Here is a 22,803-nt window from a genome sequence, read left to right as displayed (position 1 = left end):
GTCTTTGGAGAGCAGGGTGAATCAGCCGGAGTGTTTACAGTGGTACTTCCCTGGACTAAACAGCCACAGCATTTGCTCAGGTCAGCCGAGAGTGTGGAGGACAGTTTGCTGCTGCGCATTTTAACTTTTGTCCTTTTTGTTCCATACTCTGATTCCATTAGGGCTTTGGCAAAGGGTGGAGAGAAAAATAGTGAAGGATCAGGAAAACAGGACTGTTAGGTGATGATTCAATTTCCTGGAGTGATCCTGCTTTTAAGGTCGACATTAATGTTACAATTTATCAAACATATAATTGTATTTATTTAGGTTTTTTTTTAGCAGTTCCATTTTGTATGTTCAAGGGAAGGCTTATTTATTTATTTATTTTATAGACAGGGTCTCACTCTTGTGCCCAGGGTGGAGTGCAGTGGCATGATCATAGCTCACTGCAACTTCAAACTCCTGGGCTCAAGCGATTCTCCTACCTCAGCCTCCTGAGTAGCTGGAACTATAGGTGTGTGCCACCACGCCTGGCTAATTATTTTATTTTTTGTAGAGATGGGGGTCTTGCCATGTTGCCCAGGCTGGTCTTGAACTTCTGGCCTCAAGCAATCCTCCTGCCTTGGCCTCCTAAAGTGCTGGGATTCCAGTAATGAGACACCATGCCTGGCCTTAGTTTTTAATTTTACTTCTTTAAATCACCATTTCTCTGAGGCTTAGGCATTTTTATTTGGTTATACATAAACACAGAAGCCCAGAGGTATGAGAAATATCCAACTTCATGTTAAAGATAGTGCATTGCCCTTTTTGTTTTACTTAGATATGGGGAATGATGTTTGTTTTGTTGGGAATGGTGACAAAGAATTGAAGAATATGGGCCAGTCCCCATGCAAGTGACTGTGGTTACATTTCTCTTCATCCCTGTGCTGTAGAGGTATCCCTGTTACTGGTTGCTATAGAGACTAGACACAGGGTGTGAGGGATCCATCAGAGTGGTGAAAAGTGCTCAGAGAAGCTTCCATAGTGACCTTCCATAGTGACCAGCATAATTATTGTGTGTGAAGGCACATTTTTCAGGGTTTTGGTGGAAAGAATCCTGGCTTTTGGTTTCTAGAACAGCAGTGGCCATCAGAACTGCCTGGGTGGTAGCAGTCAGTGTCCTTTTTCTGTGCTGTCCAGTACAGTAGCCACCAGCCATATGTGGCTCTGAGTGCTTGAAATGCGGCTAGTGAGGATGAGGAACTGGATTTTAAATTTCGTTTAATTTTAATTAATTGGCCAGGCGTGGTGGCTCACGCCTGTAATCCTAGCACTCTGGTAGGCCGAGGCGGGAGGATCGCTTGAGGTCAGGAGTTCAAGACCAGCCTGAGCAAGAGTGAGACCCTGTCTCTACTAAAAATAGAAAAACTTAGCCAGGCAACTAAAAATAGAAACCAAAAACTAGCCGGGCGTGGTGGCATATGCCAGCTACTTGGGAGGCTGAGGCAGGAGGATCGCTTGAGCCCAGGAGTTTGAGGTTGCTGTGAGCTAGGCTGATGTCATAGCACTCATTCTAGCCTGGGCAATGGAATGAGACTCTATCTCAAAAAAAAAAAAAAAAAAATTTTTTTTAAATTAATTTAAATTTCAATAGCTATAAGTGTGGCTACTGGTAACTGTGTTGGACAGCATAGTTCTAGAGTATTAAGGAATCTATTAGTTTCTGTTTTATTTCATTAATAATGGCCAGTCCTATAGTGAAGATTAATGCCATTACATAATCTGACTTAGAAATAAGTCTGTGACTCAAATGAATTAGGGTGTTGTGGTTCTTGCTTTTTTTTTTTTTTTTTTTTTTTTTGAGACAGAGTCTCGCTTTGTTGCCCAGGCTAGGGTGAGTGCCGTGGCGTCAGCCTAGCTCACAGCAACCTCAAACTCCTGGGCTCACGCAATCCTGCTGCCTCAGCCTCCCGAGTAGCTGGGACTACAGGCATGCGCCACCATGCCCGGCTAATTTTTTATATATATATTAGTTGGCCAATTAATTTCTTTCTATTTGTAGTAGAGACGGGGTCTCACTCTTGCTCAGGCTGGTTTCGAACTCCTGACCTCGAGCAATCCGCCCGCCTCAGCCTCCCAGAGTGCTAGGATTACAGGCGTGAGCCACCTCGCCCGGCTGGTTCTTGCTTTTGAATTAACTTTTTTTTGAAAACTAAAATGATGGTTTTTGGGCAGGGCTTTAATAAGTCCACGTCTGGGACAGACGGGCAAGAAATGACTGTCAGACTGGGAGAGGTGACATGTCGTGGTGTTGGTGGAGTCTGGGAACGGAGCCTGTCTCAGCCTGGCAGTGAGGGGCAGCTGCGGCTTGTGTGGCAAAGTAACCTACGAACACTCTTGAGCCAGGACTTGGGTTTTCAGGAATTTATTCCAGTGAAAGAACTGGACATGTGCAAATGTGTGTTGGTAAGACTCATCGTTGCTGCTTTGTTCAGCATGGTGGAGACTTGAGAGCCCCTACATGTCTCTCAGAAGAGGGCTGGGTCAATACATTACTGACTTGTCACTCCATGCCATACACAGCTGTGAACAGGGATATCCGCCACACCATGTAGTTATCGCATTTGTGAAACAAAGTTATAAGTTTATGTACATATAAGTTTATATTATGTTCTTTCCTTTATTATTTCTATATTGTTGTTATTTTTAAAAATGAGACTATATTGCTTATCCATTCAGAAAAGACAACAGGGATGTCCATTTTGAGAAAAATGGAGGTATAATGAACTGGGGAATGACAAGAAACTTGGGTTTGGGGCACATCATTTTAAGCAACTACAGGGAAATAGAGTGGTGACAGCCAGTGTGTTGGTGCTAGTGTGATCACCACTGTTCACTCCAGACTGAGTGGGCCTCTGTGAGATCACCAAGTGCCAGGAGTGTGAATGGAGAAACAGCATCACCTAAGAGACATCTTCTCAGTTGGACATGGTGGTACACGCCTGTAGTCCCAGCTACTGGGGAGGCTGAGGCAGCAGGATCACTTGAGGCCAGGAGTTTGGGGTGGCAGTGAGCTATGATCGTACCTAGGCAACAGAGTGAGACCCTGTTCTCTTCCCCTGACATGAAAAATAGAGTCATATCTTCTGCTAAATGTGGTCACTGAGAGGAATAGAATACAGTCTCACCCTCACCACACCCCTACAGCTTGGAGGGTGCTGTAGTACCACTGGGCAGGGCAGAGACGCTCCAGGAGGTGATGGGTGATGAGCAGGGAGGTGGAAGGAGCCCCACCAGGAGCTGATGCGCCAAGGAGGTCTGGGAGAGCCCGTGGTCCTGGCCGCAGGGTGGGAACGGCCCTCCTCAGTGAGCTGAGGGCAGAGGGTCTGCAGGCGAGCAGGTGCAGCGAGGAGGGGCTGGGCGTGTCAGGCCCAGTCAAATGCAGGGCCATTGCAGACGTGCTGCTTGTCCTGAGAACCCAGGGTAGGGGTTAGTCGTGCCTGGCTTTGGGGCGAGCTGGCCTGCTCCTCAGGACACGCTGTCCTGTGACGCATGCACATGGATGAAACACACACGGGAAGATATGACGATGATGATGTGGAGAAACAAACATGCAGTTTTCAGTGTGGTGGAGGGACCCCGAGGGGTCTGCGGGACCCTGTGGGCTGAGGTGGGCCCAGGAAGCACCTGGTCTGCTGTCACACAGGGGACACCCATCTTTGGGAGAGTGCACATGTTGGTGGGTAGCCCTGGGCTGGGTGGGAGGAGGCATCTTCCTTCTTGGCCCAGCAGAAGCCTCTAAGGCTTTGATCCTGGTTAATGTATACCTCCTCTGAGCCACGAGTCGTGCAGGTGCTCGGTTTGCAAACATGATGCAGAGACAGGACAGCAGTGAACTGATTTTAGAGGCTTAAGGCCAGGGCCCTACTATGTGAAGGGAGGGAGGCAGGGCCTACGGGGCTGGAGTCCCAGCTCCAAAGACCCCGAGTTACGCCATCATCATCGAAGAGGAGTATGCAGGTGGAAGGTCAGGTTTTTTGGAAACTAGCAGGAGCTTAATTTTTGGAACTGTGTAAGGGAACTGCAGTGGGCACAGCTCGGGGCAGTTGCGGGGACTCTGGGGCTGCACAGAGGTCTGAGCTGGCAGTGGGGCTTTAGGGGCTGTCTGCTCAGAGCTGTGGGTGGAACCAGGTGATGCCAAGCTTTCCTCAGAAGAGGGGACCGAGGGCTCCGGCCTGTGGTCGCAGCCTGTGCGCAGGTCTGAGAAGGCCTGCGGTGGGCAGTGGGGGGGAGGGCAGCCGGACAGAGGGAGAGCCTGGAGGACAGGGCTTCAGGAGGGGCTGATCACCTGTCCTGCATGTAGTCATTTGCACCTGTGACCGCTTTGTCCCAAGGTGGTTTCACAGTGTGATGACGCACCCCTCAGTCTGTATGGACGTGACTTTTTATGTGAAGAAGAAACAGACTAGCATATTTTCAGAGTTATTAGGTCAGAACTGTCGGATTCTGATAGGAGAGTTTTAGAAAAGTTTTCATATAGCTGAAGAAACGGATTGCTTTCCTACATGGCACATGGAAGCTTTTTAAATTGGGTAATGATATGGATTTCCCATGTGTGATCCTGGTTCCTACTGGTATTAATTCCTCCCCCCTCCCAAATATAAAGAAATTATCGGCGGACTTTGAATGGCATAGCTTACAAGCCATCGTATAGAGAGAGTTGAGAGTGCATTTACTGCCTGAATGCTGTCGTGGTGTAAATGCCTTCAAGTGTGAGCGCTCCTCTTTGGGCACCACCGACTCTTACTGAAATGCTGAGTGTTGGCTCTTCTTTTTCTGTTGGCCAAGGCCCCACTTCTCCTGTGACAGTGCTGTCCTACCTGAGGTCCCTGGAAGCCCTGACTGCCACCCACTGCCACCTCCTGTCTCTCCGAGTCTGAGCACCCAGAGATCCCAGCTTCAGACTTTGCCGTTTGAGCTGCTGCCTTGGCCCGGGCCACTCCCTGCTTGCTCTAATGTCAACCTGGCAGCGATATTTGTTTAGTCCTGACTGTAGCAAGAACTGTATTAAGCAGTGTAGTTAGATGGAAGAGAGAGAGATGGTACGGCCCATGTTCTTTATGTTATTTGAGGGAGGAGTGGAACGATAAAAGGTAAAAAAGAATCTCGTAGCAAGTTAAAGTTTGGAAGAGTCTCTCTCTGTGTCCGCCGGTGCCCATTCACACTGTGCGAGTGCTGGCCCAGCTGGCGTGGAGGGCATAGCGTTGGCAAACGTGAGTGTCAGGGTTTGACGGTGTACAGGGCCTCTCGCTGCGTCTGGCCCCCTGACCACCCTGGGGGGGCCCGGTGTTGTCATGGGGCTTCCTGGCAGTGGTCCTGGGCTGAGTACTTGACCAGTTGTCTCCCTAATTCCCTGCACTTGCTTTTGCAAGGGAAGTTCGGGGACTGGGAAGCGCACAGCCCCTGGCTGGGACAGAGCCAGGACTTGAACCCAGGTCTGCACGTCACACAGAGGATGGCAAGGTGCTGCTCTCCAAGTTTATAGCTGAAGAACCGGCTCTGAGAGGTCACGTGACTTGCCTGACTGCGGGGCCTGGGAAGTTCCTAGATCTCATTGTCCCTCTGGTCATGAGCCTGGGGTGACAAAAGCCACTCACACTGGCACCTTTAAATGACAATTCAAAACGGCTCATTTTTTTGTGGGTGTGGAGGAGAAACAGAGAAAATGAATAGCGGAACTTAGATAGAAAGGACACGATGGAACAAGAGCTGACATTTTTGCAGTAACTCTTATTTTTGTCTTTTTTAGGTTGTCCAGAAAAAGGGAGTCAACGATCTTTCTTCTTTGGATCCAGAGGTTCTGTCTGTTTTTGTGCCTCCTTTTGTCAGCACAGAGGACAGTCAGGTGGCCAGTGCGAGCTGCACCACTCTGGGCAAAGCCAGGAAGCGCTCCTTCCGGAAGAAGAGAGAGAGGCCCAAACCGGAACCCGGGAAGGGTCTCTCGGGGGAGCCCAGAGTGCCGGACTCTGAGGACATCAGCATCTCGGGTGGCGTGGACCTCCTCGCCCTGCCCCAGCTGTGCTTCCCAGGTACGTCCACGTGGGTGGCGGGCAGAGTGCGGGCGGGCGGCCTGGTGCTGCCGGCCACCGGGGTGGTCTGTTTACAGACATCCACATGCAAAGTGGAGTGGAAGGGTAGCGGAGCCAGGATGCCTCACTGCCTCCAGTGTTGGATCAGGGGATTTAGTTTCTTAATCCTGGGAATTTTAAAGCTAAAAGCAAGCTTAAATCATTTACTGTAGTAACCGTTTTTTGAAAAACTGAGTCCTGGAAGAGAGGCTGGTGGATTGGCATTAGCACCGCACCCTTTGTTTATGGTACTTTCATAGGCTTCTCCGCTGTGAGTTAAAATGACGTCTTCAAGTGGCTGGGTTAAAAATACATCCAGTGAGTCCTACCCCGGGCTGTGTCTGAGCCTCCTGGCTTCCACCTCCCTGTTTCCTGTTTCACTGGGCGGGAAGCACAGGCTTGCACAGGGTCCCCAAGCTCAGCCAGTGCTGGGCAGCTGGTGAGCTTGCATCACCAGGCTCCGTGTTCTCACTGGTCTGAAGAGATGTTCAGATGGATAATGGAGTCCTTGCTGAGGACTTAGCATACGTCCCTGCCTGGCAGATGCCATCTAGAACATGATGCCATTATATGGCTGCAGGGATTATAATCTGGGCATGGTGGCAGGGGGCATCACCACTGGCAACCAGGCGCGCCCTGAAGGTTCATCTACGGCTCTGAGTGTCTGTGTTGTCCACACGTTCCTTTGCTAAACTGCTTAGCACGCAGAGGGATCGTAAAGGAAGTGCCACCCGGGGGAGGGCTGAGGGAGGTGGACCTGGCCGGAAGCGTGGTCAGAAGAATGAACACATCTTGAAGTCAAGGGGCAGCCGGGGATCATCGGAGATGGGTGTGAAATAATTGGTTTGTGGATAGCGCAGGCCTTGGAGTGGATGCCACGTGGCCAGAGTGTCTCCTTTCTTTTTATTCTGCCTGCAGGGGGCGTGTGCGTGGCCTCGGAACCAAAGGAGGATCAGGTCCACTTCCTGGTGCTGACGGACATCTGTGGGAACAGAACCTACGGCGTGGTTGCCCAGTTCTACCGACCCCTGCACGTAGGTGCTTCCTGTGACTTCTGAAGTTGGGTTTAGATTTTTCTTTTATTGTTGTGAAATACACATAACATAACATTCACCCTTTTAACCATTTTAAAGTGTACAATTCAGTGACATGAAGCACATTCACGATGTTGTACAACCACCACCAAAGGCTGGTTCCAAAACATTCCATCGTCCCCCTAAACCCCATATTCATTAACCCTTTGCACTCGGATGTCGAGTGTGACTCGACACAGCATCAGCAGCAGCTCGTATGTCGAGCCACACTCGACACGTAGTTTCACTGCGGGGGCAAGGGGGATTTTTGTCTATTTTTCCAGCATCTTCTCTTGTTTTCATTAGCATGAAAGGACAAGTAAAATGTAAATGTAGAGATGGTACACTAGCTTCCAGGGGTAGATTATTATCCACTAACTTAGAGCAACATTTAGATGGAAAGCTCCATATAATCACACCTCACCCTAACAAAAAACACAGATTGTGTTGTTTGTTCTAACAGAAAAATCAAAGGAGGAAGAAGAGAGACGATTTATATTTGCGAAACACATGAATGTGAACCAGGTCTTCATGTGGGTGAATGTTTCAAAAAATGTCACACCATGAAAAATTATAGAGATTAAAATTACTCCTTGAATGTATCAATAATTTAAAACATAAAAAATCCAAATAAATAAGTTTGTATGAAAAGAAACTCCAGTTTTTTATTCTACTGCCGCGCTTTGTAAAATCTGGGGTATTTAAAAAATTAAATCCTGAGTAGAATAAAGGAATCGAGAAAAAAGCAAGTGAGTGCAAAGGGTTAAGCTTTCACTCCCCTACCCTGTCCCCAGCCCTATCCCTGGCCCTCGCAGCCACTGATCTGCTTTCTGTCTCTGTAGTGTGTCTGTCCTGGCTATTTCCTGTAAGTGGCGACACACACTGTGTGGCGTTTTGTGTCTGGCTTTCCGTCACTTAATGTGATGTTTGCATCTCATCCACACTGTGGCACGTGTCAGTGCCTTGTTCCTTTTTTATGGCTGAATAATATTCTACGCGTGGATGGACCACATTTTATCTGTCCATTTATCTGTTGGTGGACATGTGGGTCATTTCCACCGTTTGTCTTTTGCGCAAGGTACCTGGGTTTAGGTTTTGCAAGCAAGTTTTGTTCATCGCACATTTTGGGGGCGTTGTGCGGGCAAGGGTGCTGGGCCTGAGTCAGCTGGCCTTGGAGGAGCTTGTAGGGGAAATGATGTGTCTGAAGGTGCAGTGTGATCAGCCGCATACTTCCAGAGGTTTCCAGGAACAAAAGTGGACCACGAGCCTTAGTTTAGGTGTCCTGATGATTCGTCAGAGGCAGCCTGTGAGTTCCATGCAGCAGGGACCAGTGGCTGCCCCGGCTCCCCTCAGAGACTGGGGCGATTTTCTTCTGTTTTGGTAGAAGTGTGCTTACGTGTGTCACTTTAGGTGTTGGCAGGCATAAGATGTGATTAGATGGATTCTGTCCCTACGTGTCCTTAATGAACATGCAGGAGTGAAACCTGCCTAACACTCTGAGTGCATAGTCTCCCAATTCTAGAATAGATCCTCTTCCACAGTGTGCCGAGAACGGGGCCGGGAGGTCAGATCTCAGGTGCACATGCAGAGGGTTACCGTCTGCCCTGTGACGTGGCTGGCCGGGAGGTGTAGGGCCGGCGTCGTCTGGCCTGCCTTCCTGGGATATGTTATGGGGCAGTGCAAGGCGGGTGGAGATCCTGCCTCCCACCCAGCCCGTGTTCAGACGAGGAAGGACCCACAAGTGTTGCATCATTCAGAAGAGCACTTTGGGAGTTTGTTCATGAAATAGCAATCGTAAGGAGAGATTCACAGATTACTTTTATTATCATTAAATATATGTTTAAAAAGTAACAGCCCCACTGGTTTGCACTATATACACTAGATGTCAGTGTTCCCACTACGCCTGCCGGTCAGGACGTGCGTGGCCCCTTCCTGTCCTCCCAGTGACTGTGTAGTTTCAGGGTGTCCCCCGAACCCCAGGTTGCTCACTTCCCCCTCTTCACCACGTATCCGGATGACTGCCGTACCTGTCATTCTGACACGGGCCCTCTTTGGCGCTCTGTTCTGCCTTCTCACTGCACCCTGTGGTTTGAGGGTAGGAACTACATCTGTCTGGGTAGCTCTAGCACCTTCTAGCAGCCGCTGTATGAGCAGCTCAGCACAGGAGGGGCCCTACTCGCTTTGTGTGTAGTCATTCATTTAGTTCTCACCACAGCGAATGAGGGTGGGAACTATTAATATCACCCCCATTTTATAGATGAGGAAACAATGGCCCAGAGAGGTTAAGTCACTTGTCCAAGGTCACATAGTAATCAGGGTTTGAACTTGAGCAGACTGACTCTAGAGCAGTGACTTTTTTTTTATTTCGGCATATTATGGGGGTACAGATTTCAAGGTTTCAATAAATGCCCATTTCCCCCCTCCCCCCACAAGTCTGAGTCTCCAGCATGACCATCCCCCAGACGGTGCACATCTCACTCATTATATATGTATATACCCGCCCCCCCCCATCTGCCCAACACCCTATTACTGTAGTACCTATGTGACCACTTAGGTGCTGCTCAGTTAATACCAGTTTGCTGGTGAGTACATGTAGCGCTCGTCTTTCCACTCTTGGGAAACCTCACTTAATAGTATGGGTTCCAGCTCTAACCAGGAAAATATAAGATGTGCTATATCACCGTTGTTTCTTAGAGCTGAATAGTACTCCATGGTATACATATACCACATTTTATTAATCCATTCTTGGATTGATGGGCACTTGGGCTGTTTCCATAGCCTTGTAATTATGAATTGTGCTGCTATAAACATTCGAGTGCAGGTGTCTTTTTTGTAGAGTGTCATTGGATCTTTTGGGTAGATGCCCAGCAATGGGATTGCTGGATCAAATGGTAGATTCACTTGTATCACTTTAAGGTATCTCCATATTGCTTTCCACAGAGGTTGAACTAGTTTGCAGTCCCACCAGCAGTGTAGGAGTGTTCCTCTCTCTCCGCATCCATGCCAGCATTTATTGTTTGGAGACTTTTTGATAAAGGCCATTCTCACTGGAGTTAAGTGATATCTCATTGTGGTTTTGATTTGCATTCCCCTGATGATTAGAGAAGTTGAACATTTTTTCATATGTTTGTTGGCAATTCTTCTGTCTTCTTTAGAAAAGTTTCTGTTCAAGTCCTTTGCCCGCTTTTTAATAGGGTTATTTGATTTTTTCTTGCTGATTTTCGTGAGTTCTAAGTATATTCTAGTTATCAGGCCCTTATTGGATGCGTATAGAGCAGTGACTTTCATTAAGCGTTGCTGGATGGGCCAGGCGTCGTGGCTCACGCCTGTAATCCCAGCACTCTGGAAGGCCAAGGTGGGAAGATCACTTGAGGTCAGGAGTTTGAGACCAGCCTGAGTAAGAGCAAGACCTCATCTCTCCAAAAAAATAGAAAAATTAGCCGGGCATGGTGGCACGTGCCTGTAGTCCCAGCTCCTCGGGAGGCTGAGGCAGAAGGATCACTTGAGCCCGGGAGTGTGAGGTCTCTGTGAGCTAGGCTAACACCAATGCACTCTAGCTGGGTGACAGAGCAAGACTCTGTCTCAAAAAAAACCAAAACAAAACAAAACAAAAACAGATGCTGGATAAACAAACAATGTAGCTGCCTGTCCCTGGGCTTTTCCCTTTATCTAGATATCTTATAAGTACCTCAAATTCAAAAAGCTATCATTGCACCCCTCTATCCCTACAAAGAACTCCAAACAAGCAACCCTCCCCCAGGCCCCAGTTTGTGAGCCCCAAGTATCGTGCCGTTTGTAAGTTCTGCAGCCAGTCGCACCTTCTGCAACCCTGCTGCTGTGTTGTGATCAGGCTCACAGACCCCTGCCCGCTCACAGGCCCCTCCTGCTTGTCCTCTGGCCTGTGATGCTCACGGGCCCCCAGGCACATGCAGAGGCTGCCTCCCCTGTGTGGCTGCTGCATCTTTCCACCTTTTAAGCAGAGTCTTGTCATCTGTATTGGGTCCTTCTTCGTTCTCCTGGTGCTTTCCTCCTTATCCCAAGGCTATACGCTTCTCCTGGGCAGGCATGTGTCTCCTCCTCTCTGTACCCTCAGCACCTCGTGTGCTGCAGACGCCAGGTGGGAGCCCGGGGACGTCGATTGGCAGGCCGGTGCTGGCCTGGACTGGACGGCAGAACCGGAGGGGCGTGTGGCCAGGCGGGTTGGAGGGGTGGGACGCCCCGGCCTCTGCGTGCCGTGCTGACATGCTGGCACCATTGGAAACAAATGCCGGGATTGCCAGGACGGGGAGGTGACAAGGTCGTGTTGCTTTTCGTCTAGGACGAGTACTGTTTCTACAATGGAAAAACACACTGGGAGCCGTCCTGGCCGACTGTGAGCGCTGCCGGCTGCTGCTTCGTGCCCTTTGCGGTGTGCGTGGTCTCCAGACTCCCCTATTACAACTCGCTCAAGGACTGCCTCTCCTGGTGAGCCTTGGGGTGGGGTCCTCTGGGCTCTTAGGCTGCCGTCACTTAAGGCTGGGATCTGCGGGCAGCAGCGGGGTTTGGCCACAGGCACGCTCTTGAAAGGTGATGGTGGCAATGGCCTGGCTGAAAAAGGAGGACGAAGCCACACTGTCACAAGTAAGACCAACATGGGGCATTCGAGTTCTGTTTGGTTTTGTAAAAAGAGACACACATCAGGAAAAACTTTCCCTACCCATCTGAGAAAATCCGGAGGCTGCTGTTTGTTCTGATGAGTTTTCCTGGTATGTAAAAAAAATGACCCTTTTTGGGTAGAATCTATAATGGTCTCACTGCTGGTATTGAATAGAAAGTCTGAGGATGTAAAGAATCTTTGAAAAATCAAAAGGCATTGAGCAGAGCCCGCTGCATTCCCATTCGGAGACGCCCTGGAGACACTGAGGGCTGCAGCCCCCACGCGCGGACGGGGTCAGTCCCAGCGGGCGCTCCTGTATGCGTCTCGGAGTTACGGTCTCAGAACCTGAACTCGCTCGTGTGTTTCAAGCCTGAGAAAAAGGCAGCTGACAAACGTTCCCCTTTGTGTCGTCATACTGAGGAGCAGCCTGTGGCAGATCGCTGGACCGGCAGCTCTGTTTTAAGTTTCTTGTGAAGGATGATCATTTTAGACCCCAAGCCTTGCTCACGGGGACTGGCCACTCAGTGTGCTGGGTGAGCAGGACTCTTTGTGCTCCAGTTGACAACACTAGTAATTCAGATTCCCCATCTCATTTATTTATTTTTTATTCACTCATCCATTCATTCCTTTTGGAGACAGGGTCTCACTCTGTCACCCATGCTGGAGTGTGGTGGTACCATCACAGCTCACTGCAGCCTCAGACTCCTGGGCTCAAGTGATCCTCTTGCCTCAGTCTCCTGAGTAGCTGGGACTGCAGGCGCCACCACCATGCTCAGAGGCTTCTCTTGCTGCCGGACCAGGTGGGACCCCATGAGTCAGACACTCTCTCGGCACCACAGCCACCTCTGGACGCTTGATCTTGGCGTCCCCCACCCCCGGTGGTTCCCAGCTGGGCTCATCCTCCCCGCTGGTCACACGCCCCTCCTGAAGGCTGAGCTGCGTCCCCCTGGCCTCTGCTGTCACTTGCTGCGTCCATGCGGCCTCTGCTGTCACTGGGCGCAGGGCCAGCCCAGGGCCTGCACCTCGAGAGCGAGTTTGTTAGACATGAGACTGTTCTTATGATTTTAGGGAAGTAGCATCCTTAGAGTCTATTCGTTTTATGTATGTGTATCCTTTAATCTAAAGTTTTGCGTGCATAGTTCTAAAAATCAACTTTATTAAGGTGTGATAGATACAATAAAACTCACCCATTTTAAGTGTATAGTTGGATGAGTTTTGACAAGTGCACACACCCGTGTGACCGCTGCTGCAATTAAGAGACAGAACATTCTCGCCCCCAAAGTCCCCCACGGCCCTTTAGAATCGATTACTGGTACCTCTCTCCCTAGGCAACCACTTAGTGACTGTATTTTTAAATCATATCTAGTACTTAAAAAATCAGAAGACATTTTGAAAGCAAACTTTCTCAAGCACTTTCTTTCTAGGTGTTGTCTATTTATTCCTTACTGAAGTGCAGCACACATATAGAAAAATGCACAAATTCTAGTGATTTTCAGCAAATTGGACACACCCATGTAACCATCAGCCAGACCAGGAAACAGAGCATGACCAGCCCTGCCCCTTCCAGGCAGTCCTGCCACCCTGGGAGCCACTCTGCTGTGGCCTGACACCTGGATTGCTCCACTTTTGTTGAAAAGTCCCAGAATTACTGATGCAGATGCTTAGGGAGATTTCAGCTTGATTAGAAGAAATGCTAAGGGTGACAATTGAATTCTCCTTTTAATTTTGATTTGTTTTTTTGTTTTTTAATTTCAGTTTATTGACTCATCTGAAGCTCTGTAAAGATTTTGAAGTTGACAATCCCATAAAAGATTTTGCTGCAAAACTATCTTTAATACCCACTCCGCCACCTGGACCACTTCATTTGGTAAATTAAATTTGGAATTAATTATATTATGTCTTTTCTTTGCAAATGGTACAAGTAATATGTTGAAGATGGCGTAAATGTTTTAAACTATTCCTGAAGCTCTAGCCGTGTTTAAATTCTCCTCAGGTTCCTTCCAGAAAGAGGCATTTTGTGTATTATTTCTAAAGATGAAAAGTTAAATATTTAAACTTGAGTTTTGCTGAGTGGCTTGTGATAGAGCTAGTAACATGTTGTGGGCCACTTTAGTATTAATAGTTAGCATGTTAGTTCATGCTATTTTCTTATAATTGCTCATGTATATTCTTGCTATGCAGAAAATACATAGAATTCCCAATCCTTCAGTCTAAGAATTTATTTATTTATTTTTTATTTATTTATTTTTTTGAGACAGAGTCTCACTTTGTTGCCCAGGCTAGAGTGAGTGCCGTGGCGTCAGCCTAGCTCACAGCAACCTCAAACTCCTGGGCTCAAGCGATCCTACTGCCTCAGCCTCCCGAGTAGCTGGGACTACAAGCATGTGCCACCACGCCCGGCTAATTTTTTTTTTCTATACATATTAGTTGGCCAATTAATTTCTTTCTATTTGTAGTAGAGACGGGGTCTTGCTCTTGCTCAGGCTGGTTTCGGACTCCTGACCTGGAGCAATCAGCCCGCCATGGCCTCCCAGAGTGCTAGGATTACAGGCGTGAGGCACCACGCCCGGCCTAAGAATTTATTTAAATTACAAATTTCCCTTTTGTTTTTTTGTCTTGAATATCAGAGATGTATTTCATTTGTAAGTGCTTTCTACATAGTGTGATTAATGAAAATGTTATTCTGAGACATGGCACTATATTATTTAATTAATAAGACAAGCATTTCCAAAACTGAGTTCTGTTCTGAGATATGTCATTGGCTATTTCATGAGCCAGGGTTTCAGGGTTACACAAAGTTGGAGGGTAGCAGACTGGGCTTCCCCTTTTGTTCATCGATGTGTCAGACTGCTCAGCTATGTGAGGAAACCTGTTTGACTCAGCATTTGCCAAACTAATTTAACCATACGTAAGATTCTGCTGCTTTCTTAACAGACACTTGTCAAACACATTGAGTTTTGTCAATGTCGAGTCAGTTTCACTGGATTACTCCCTCTAGAAGGTTGTATGTGTAAGTCTTGGTCCTCTACATTTGTTTTTTTTTGAGACACATTCTCATTCTGTTACCTGGACTAGAGTGCAGTGGCATCATCACAGCTCACTACAACCTCAAACTCCTGGGCTCAAGCAATCCTCCTGCCTCAGCCTCCTGAGTAGCTGTGACTATAGGCATGTGCCACCATGCCAAGCTAATTTGTGTTTTTTTCTATTTTTTGTAGAGTTGGGGTCTTGCTCTTGCTCAGGCCAGTCTCAGACTCCTGGCTTCAGCCAGGAGTGATCCTCCTGCCTCAACCTCCTGAGTAGCTTGTATTACAGGAGCGCACCACTTTGCCTGGCTGATTTTTCTATTTTTTGTAGAGACTGGGTCTTGCTGTGTTGCCCAGGCTTGTCTTGAACTCCTGGCGTCAAGTAATCCTCTTGCCTCATCTTCTCAGAGTGCTGGGATTACAGATGTGAGCCACCATGCCCAGTCTGGTTTTTTTTTGTTTATTACTGACAATTGAAAAACAAGTTTGACCTATCAGGAGACACATGATCATGAACATAAAATGTGTATTTTTAATACTGCTCCAAACCCAGCAGTCTGCTGGGTGGGAAATCCTGCAGTGCCTTCCGGTCCAGACACAGAGCGGCGCCTATCTCAGTTCCACTCCCAGAAAGCTTTGCAGGGCATATTTATTGGCTACTTGTTTTCTGCAAGGCACTCATCTTTATTACATGGATAATTAGTGTTTTCCTGTCGCCAGTATGTGCTAGTATGTGCAGTGAAATCATCAAAGTTTACGTTCTTATGCTATAAACTCAGCAAGTATTTACTGAGGACCTGTGAGAGCAGTTAACAAAAGTAAGTCTTTGACTTCAGGACAGTGTCAGGGTCAGCTGGAATTTACTGCCCTCGACCTTTGAACATAAGTAATGCATACACGATGCTTTGGGCAGCTTTCTGGATCTCAGACTCTTGGGCTCACTGCCCAAAACTCTTGGGCCCCAGTGAGGAAGTTGACTGAGTGTGGCAGTTGGCACCTCGAGTTGCACCCATCCTCCAAGCCTGCCCGGCCTACCTTCAATGTTCATTTCTGGTTTGCCATTTCCCTGCCACTACCCATCAGTGGGCCAGCAGCTTCTCCCACCTGCGTGATGTGGGACCATTGGTCTGTCCACTTCAGTTTATTCTTGACCCTTCAGTTTGTCCTTGCACAGTGGTGGCAGAGATCAACGTGTATAAATTGGGCTCCGCTTCTCTGCCTAAAACCCCATGGTGGTTTCTCGCTGTGTGCCTTCCTTCAACCCTGCAGGCCAGGACCCTGTCTCACTGTCCAACCCTGTCTCATGCCCCTCCCCACTTGCTCACTGGCCTCTAGCCTCACTGGACTCCTGTCAGTTCCCTGAAGGTGCTGCCACAGGGCCCTTGCACATGCTGCTTCTGGAAACGCCATTCCTCCCATTGTCTGTGGCCAGCTCATGCTCAACTTTCAGGCTATACCCAGTTGTCGTGCCTCTCTGAGCAGTCTCTGCCCGCAACCCCATCTCTCTTGCAGTACCAGTTCTTGTCCTGCAGGGCACAGCACAATCTGTGACCTAGTTTGGGTCAGGCTTGTGTACGTGTGTGCCACGCTGAGGTTTCCTGTTGCTTCTGGCTGGGCTGTCTCTGGTCTGTGCTGCTGAGAAGGAGGCAGGCGGCCCCACAGCACAGGGAGGTGAGAGGCGAGGGCCGAGCCTTGTCCCCTCTGCCCCAAGTCCACCCTCTTCTCTCTGACAGTGCCTGGACTACCAGCCGGAGGAGAGCGGAGATACTGGGAATGCCCCGTCCCCGGTTCACCCTGCCTTTCCTCTGCCCGCTAGTGGGTGTCATGTTACTTGTTTTCCAAATCCTGGGCTTCGTTGGGTGTGCACGATGCAGCCCGTGTACACATGTGGGACGCTGCACTGGACAGGGCGCCGGGCATCATGGGGCACGCTCACCCATGCCCGTGCTCACCCACACCGGGACCACGTAGACACGCCAACAAGCCTCAGGGCACGGCTTCGGGATGTGGGAGGCAACCTGACCTGAGTCCCTGGACAAAACCCGTGCAGATGGGGCCGATGGGAATCAGTTTTTCTTCTCGTCCACATTTAATAAGACAGCCTCATTCGAGGACCTGCTGTGTGTGAGGAACTGCTTGCTGGTGTCCTCAACACCAAGAAATTAAAGTTTTCTCATGTTTCCAGCTTCTCCTGAGAATACGACCTTAGCATAGTGACCTAGGTCCCTACAGGAAGGTAGGGATGGTGCACATTTTGTTTTGTGACCCTCCTTCTTGACGCAATGCCCTGCTTCTCCATGTCTCACCCTTCCCTGCCCCTCCTTGGTGAAGCCTCTCCACTGGCAGCCTCTGCAGCTTCTCTCCTTCCCGTCCCCCCAGGGCTTTGCTCACACTTAGGTCATTCCATCCTGCTCAGTGGACAGTTCCGGGGGCAGGGGAAGGCACCCAGCGTTCCCGGGGGCTCCTGTGTGCGGGCGTCCTGGGCGGTGGGGACTCGCTGTTCACAGCCTGTCTCCTTGGGAAGCTCGGAAGCCCCTCGGGGACCTGCGTCTTCCTCCTCTTGGCTCATTCCATCACAGCCAGCGTTGTCCTGTAGCACTTGATAGGCGTCTGTGAGTACAGAATTCAAATGGAAATGCCATTTAAAAGTAAATCATTTAGAAAAATGTCTTTCTTAACATTTTTAAATTATATGTCTTTAAGGAATTTTGACTATTAAATTGAAAGTACTAAGAAAGTACATAATATATAGTCACTAAGACTAATATATAATACTTAATAATAACTTGAACATGCGTGACTTAGAATTTGTGCTAATTGGGACAGATACTTGGTTTGTAGTTTATCTTTGTCTAGACAGTGAATAGTTTGCCAATTCATTAAATAGTTCAAGGAATTGTGACTTACTTAGAAAAAGATATTTGATACGTACTTGATGAGCTTTTAATGGCAGGTACGCGTCTAGACTATTTTGTTATTCTGTGACAGATAAGGTGGCAGCATAAGTCTTCAAAGATGTTTTCTCATTCTGATGCTTTCTGCATAAAAATAGTGAATTTTAGCACATTCCAGCCTCGCTGGGAGCAGCTCTCTGAACTGATTATGGAAATTGGTCGTTGTAGATCTTTAACATGAAGCCGCTACAGGTCGTGTTTCCCTCTCGAGCGGACCCCGAGAGCCCCGTCATCGACCTGGACCTGCACCTGCCCCTGCTGTGCTTCCGCCCCGAGAAGGTGCTGCAGGTGCGTCCTCCCACGCCAGGAGCGCCTCCTGCCCCCTGGCTTGCTGGCCATCAGAAGTGGTGTGTATCAGAGATGAGTAAAGTGCAAGTGTATTCCACCACGGACAGAACCAGTGTACTCAAAGCGTCGGTTTGTTTCTGCTTAGAGCTAACATTCGCTGCCATGCACAGTATTTGCAGATAGCATTTTCTGTGGGGTCTCGGGGGGCTTGTGCCCGGCACATGGAGCCGGGAGACCAGGGAACACCTGCATTCGGTCTGGGTTTGTCGGGTGGCGTGTGTGTGAGCATTTTACATCAACTGTGCTGAGTCGAAAGTGTGTACCCGTGTTGTCCACTCTCCCCCAGATCCTGACGTGCATTTTAACGGAACAGCGGATCGTGTTCTTCTCCTCGGACTGGGCTCTGCTGACGCTGGTGGCCGAGTGCTTCATGGTCTACCTGCACCCCCTGCAGTGGCAGCACACCTTCGTGCCTCTGCTGTCCGACCAGATGCTGGACTTCATCATGGCGCCCACGTCCTTCCTCATGGGCTGCCATCTAGATCACTTGGAAGAAGTCAGCAAGGTTAACTATAAAACTTTCGATTTGGAATGTTAAGTTCTTGTGAGTCCATCCAGAGGACTGATGGGAGGTTGCATCTGGAAGTGCTCAGGAGTGAAGGCAGCGTACACCGTGCTGCCGAGGGATCGTCCTCACTTCTGTCGCTGAGCTCCGGTTGTGCGGGCACCACCCCCACGCCCCAAGTCCTGTCTCATCTGTTCTCACACTGTCCCTCCGCAGACCTTGGGATGTTTAAGGCCACAGCATTCCAAGTACTACAGCCTTGTCACGTCTCAGTCCACTTACATTCAGTGTTGTTCAAATGGCTTTGAATGGGTTTTCAGGACGGAGAGTGCAGGTTTGGGAGTAGCTGGAACCCAATTCCAGAGTTTAGCCTCTGCCCTGTACTAGCTTTGTGACCCTGGGCGAGTTACCTACCTTTGCAAAGCCTCAGTTTCCTCATCTGTGAAATGGGGCAAGGGTATGTCCTCACAGTCCTGGGCTCTGAGCTGAGGAGGATCTGGTACCCTGTATGGCATCTGGCACGTAGCTAGGGCTTGGTGCATGAGAGTTCGGTTGTTATCGCTGCATATTTTCTAGTTTCATAAATTAAGCTTCTGTGGTTCATTAACACTACAGACCTTCTTTCTAGAGAAGTTTGTGCACACGTAGCGGCTGCTCACAGTGTTAGCGGGGCTCGGGGCTGGCTGGGGTCAGCAGCCACATGAGTGACATGTAGCTTCCTGGTGGTGAGGGACAGTGAGCCGGCCACCTCGAGTGCCACCCTGTCATCAGGCGAGCTCTAGGGAGGCGCTGGCACAGCCTGTGGCCTACGCTGAGTGCTCCGTGGGTGGCGGCTGTCGTTACTGTTGTGCTGATCAGACACAGCACACACACGCTTGGTGGTGAGCTGCCGCCGTGGGTTTGTGGCAAACGCTGTGACGACAGCAGCAGGCAGAGTGGGCGTGGTTTTTTTAAAACAGCTTTATTGAGATACAGTTTACATACCACAGAGCTTTTCCGATTAAAATGTCCTGTTCAGTGGATTTTGATAGTATTTATGGAGTTGTACAACCATCCACGCTCTAATTTTGGACGTTTTCATCAGCCCCCCCCCCCAGTGAAACCCTGTGGGCGTCAGCAGCCTCCCTTCCCCCGCCCCTGGCAGCCACTTGTCTGTGCCCTGTCCCCATGGCCTTGCCTGTTCCGGACATTTCCTGTAAATGGAACCACTCCCTATGTGGTCCTTGTGTCTGGCTTCTCTCACTTAGCATGAGGTTTTTGAGGTTCTTCCATGCTGCAGCATCTCTGGGCGCTTTGCTGTTGTTGCAGATAGGATTTAGTTGTATAAATATGCCATATTTTGTTCATGCGCTCATCAGCTGGTGAACACTCGGGTTGTTTCTACTTTACGGCTGTTCTGAATAACGCTGCCGTGAACATCTATGTGCGGGCTCTGTGCGGATGTGTTTTCGCTTCTCTTGGGTATACACTGGAGTGGAGTTGTCGGGTCACGCGGTAACTCTTGGTTTAACCCTTTGAGGAACTGCCGGGCCGCTTCCAAAGCAGCCGCACCGTCTGCCGTGCCCGCCAGCGGCGTGGGAGGGCTCCGGTGCCTCCTCACATCCTGGCAACACTTGTCGTCACCGCCTTTTCCACAGAGGAACTGGCATCTTACGTGGCTTCCATGTGCATTTCCCCGATGACTGATGTTGAGGGGACCCTCTCCATGTGCTTATTGGTGGTTCCTACAGGGTAGGTTTGCACTTAATGTTTTGTCTCGAAAATGTCTAAGTGTACACAAAAACCGGGAGACGAATGCCCGAGTGCCTGTGTGCCCCTCGCTGCCTTCGGCAGGCGCCTCCCGCCGCCAGGCTCGCGGCGCCCGGTCCTGCTCTTCCTGGAGCGGTTCGAGGCAAGTCCAGGTGCCAGCAGCTCCCCACGCGTGCCGACAACGGCAACGGCAGGGCTGGCGCCATTCTCCTCTCGCGGAGGAGCAGGAGCGCGTCTGTGTTCCTGCCAGCCCGAGTGACTCACCAGGGGAAACACACTTTCGGAAAAGGCCATTCAGACCTCCGTGGAAGGAGCGGAAAAACGTCACCCAGTCCCTCTTGCAAACGAGAAAAAAAATAAGCCATGATTGAAAGCTTAAAGTCGTTTCTCTGTTTTCAGACATTAGGGGAAAAAAAAAACATCTTGTTTCAGGCTCTTCAGAAGGGAAACTTTTTTGGCATATTCACAGTCCTGGTCATCAGTCACAGAGGAAACCCTTTCAGTGATGCATCTGTTCTGGAAGATTCCAGGAGAAGCAGCACGTCTTTTGGGTTTGCTGGGACGTTTGTTTTTGTAGCTGTGGTGGTCCTAGGGCACGCCTGCCTGCCGCTCTTGCAAATGTCCAGCATTAACGCTCACCAAGGGCGATGCTGTTTACCTGGCTGATTTACTTTCTCGTGTATTTGCTCTGTAAGACTTTGAGGCCAAGAACATGTTTGCGCATATTTCGTGTGGCCCCTGAAACACGTCTTAAGAGGAGGGGCCCAGACGGGTCGGGCCTTCAGACGGCGTCTGGCATCGCGTTCTGGGGACTGTTGAGCCTCAGAACTCTAGTGCGTCACTCGCTATTTGTGTATCCTGTCACACAGAAGACTCTGCAAATACCCCCTGTGCATACTTCAAATAGTCTGGGTGTGCGTGGTCACTTAGCTTCGGTCCCTTCCCACGTTCTGGTTCTTGGAGGGGCAGACTGACGGGGAGTTAAGTGGACACATTGGGTGTGGGAGGTTGGCACTCACTGGAGTCCTGGAATGTTCTCTCAGGACTCCATGAGGTAGGACGTGCAGTGTTTGTATCAGGGCAGGTGAAACCTTGACAACAACATGTATTAGAATCTTGACTCAGAGAGAAAGGCTTGTGGATAAAGAAAACGTCTGTCCATGTCACAGAATATTCAGTCTTACGAAGGAAGGGAATCCTGGCACATGCTACCACACGGATGAGCCTAGAGGACATTATGTGGACTGAAACAAGCCAGTCACCAAAGACAAATACCATGTGATTCCACTCACACAAGGTGCCTGGAGGAGTCAAAGTCACAGAGACAGAAAGGAGAATGGGGGTTGCCAGGGGCTGGGGGCAGCGGAGAATGAGGAGTTAGTGTTTCCAGGAGACAGAGTTTCAGTTTGGGAAAGTGGAGAATTCTGGAGATGGGTGGGGGTGATGGCTGCCCAACCACGTGAATCTACTTAACTCTATTGAACTATACACCTAAAAATGGTTACGATGGTAAATTCCATGTTTATTTTACTATACTTAAGAAAAATAAGAGAAAGGCATATTTAATCAAATTTAGCCCGTTACCATAACTCATGGTGTATGCTAGAATTTTTTTGTAGAGAAAATGTAAGGCTATGTGTGCATATTAAATGGGGTAATTTATTTAACGACGACACTATCTGTGTTTTGCACTGTCTGTATTTGCATTCACTAGTGCCATTTAATGACGACACTAGTGAATGCAAAATATATTTGTGTTTACATATCCGAAGATTGTTACGCCAGCCTTCACAAACCAATCCTTATTTTCTAGGAAGGTGACGGTTTAGTCCTGATAAACATCGATAACGGGAGCATCAGCTACTCTAAGTCCTCGGACAGCGACATGAACGTCCCTGACCTCCCTCTCCTGGCAGCACAGACGTTTATTCAGAGGTAACGGGAAATACTCGTGTTTGAGAACAGCTTCGTTCAAATACGTATTTGCCACTTTGAGTGTCTTTTCCGATTTCATATTGTGGACAGATGTTTTGTGTATTTATACGTTGTGTGACAGTGATTTGTCTTTATTCTGGTCTTGTTTAAAAGCTACATATGATCTTACAGAGTTGGGGACAGTCACATCCCCTGGGAACCTCCCCAACCCTCTGCCCCGGGCCCCAGCATCCTACGCCTGTGCTCTGTGTCGTTCCTTCTCCTTCATTCATTTATTTACTGGCTGCGCATCGAATACCCATGATACACCGGCACTGGGCAAGACCCCTGCACTAACGGCAGAACAGCGTGGCCCCTGCCCCTGTGGACTGTGCTGGCCGTGGTCCGTCATCCCTGAGCAAGCAGCTGTCCTTCCTGTCCCTCCCCCTGGCGCACCGACGGTGCTCTTAATTTTTTATACCTTGTTTCGTAGCTGTTTTTGTTTTCTTTCA

General features: G+C 49.2%; 1 protein-coding gene across 1 annotated transcript in view; it reads left to right on the top strand.

Moving 5' to 3' along the window:
* The window catches only part of DENND3 (DENN domain containing 3), a 61,620-nt gene that overhangs the window by 1,552 nt on the left and 37,265 nt on the right, over positions 1 to 22,803 (top strand). Inside the window, exons 2-8 of the mRNA XM_012751749.2 lie at positions 5,768 to 6,047; positions 7,005 to 7,120; positions 11,478 to 11,623; positions 13,551 to 13,662; positions 17,944 to 18,063; positions 18,410 to 18,628; positions 22,191 to 22,312. Coding sequence (XP_012607203.2) covers positions 5,768 to 6,047; positions 7,005 to 7,120; positions 11,478 to 11,623; positions 13,551 to 13,662; positions 17,944 to 18,063; positions 18,410 to 18,628; positions 22,191 to 22,312 — 1,115 coding nt within the window. The remainder of the gene's footprint in view (positions 1 to 5,767; positions 6,048 to 7,004; positions 7,121 to 11,477; positions 11,624 to 13,550; positions 13,663 to 17,943; positions 18,064 to 18,409; positions 18,629 to 22,190; positions 22,313 to 22,803) is intronic.

This window comes from Microcebus murinus, chromosome 7 (assembly GCF_040939455.1).
Source record: "Microcebus murinus isolate Inina chromosome 7, M.murinus_Inina_mat1.0, whole genome shotgun sequence".
NCBI lineage: Eukaryota > Metazoa > Chordata > Mammalia > Primates > Cheirogaleidae > Microcebus > Microcebus murinus.
Note: the sequence above shows the minus strand (reverse complement) of the source record. Positions and strands in the feature narration are given on the sequence as shown.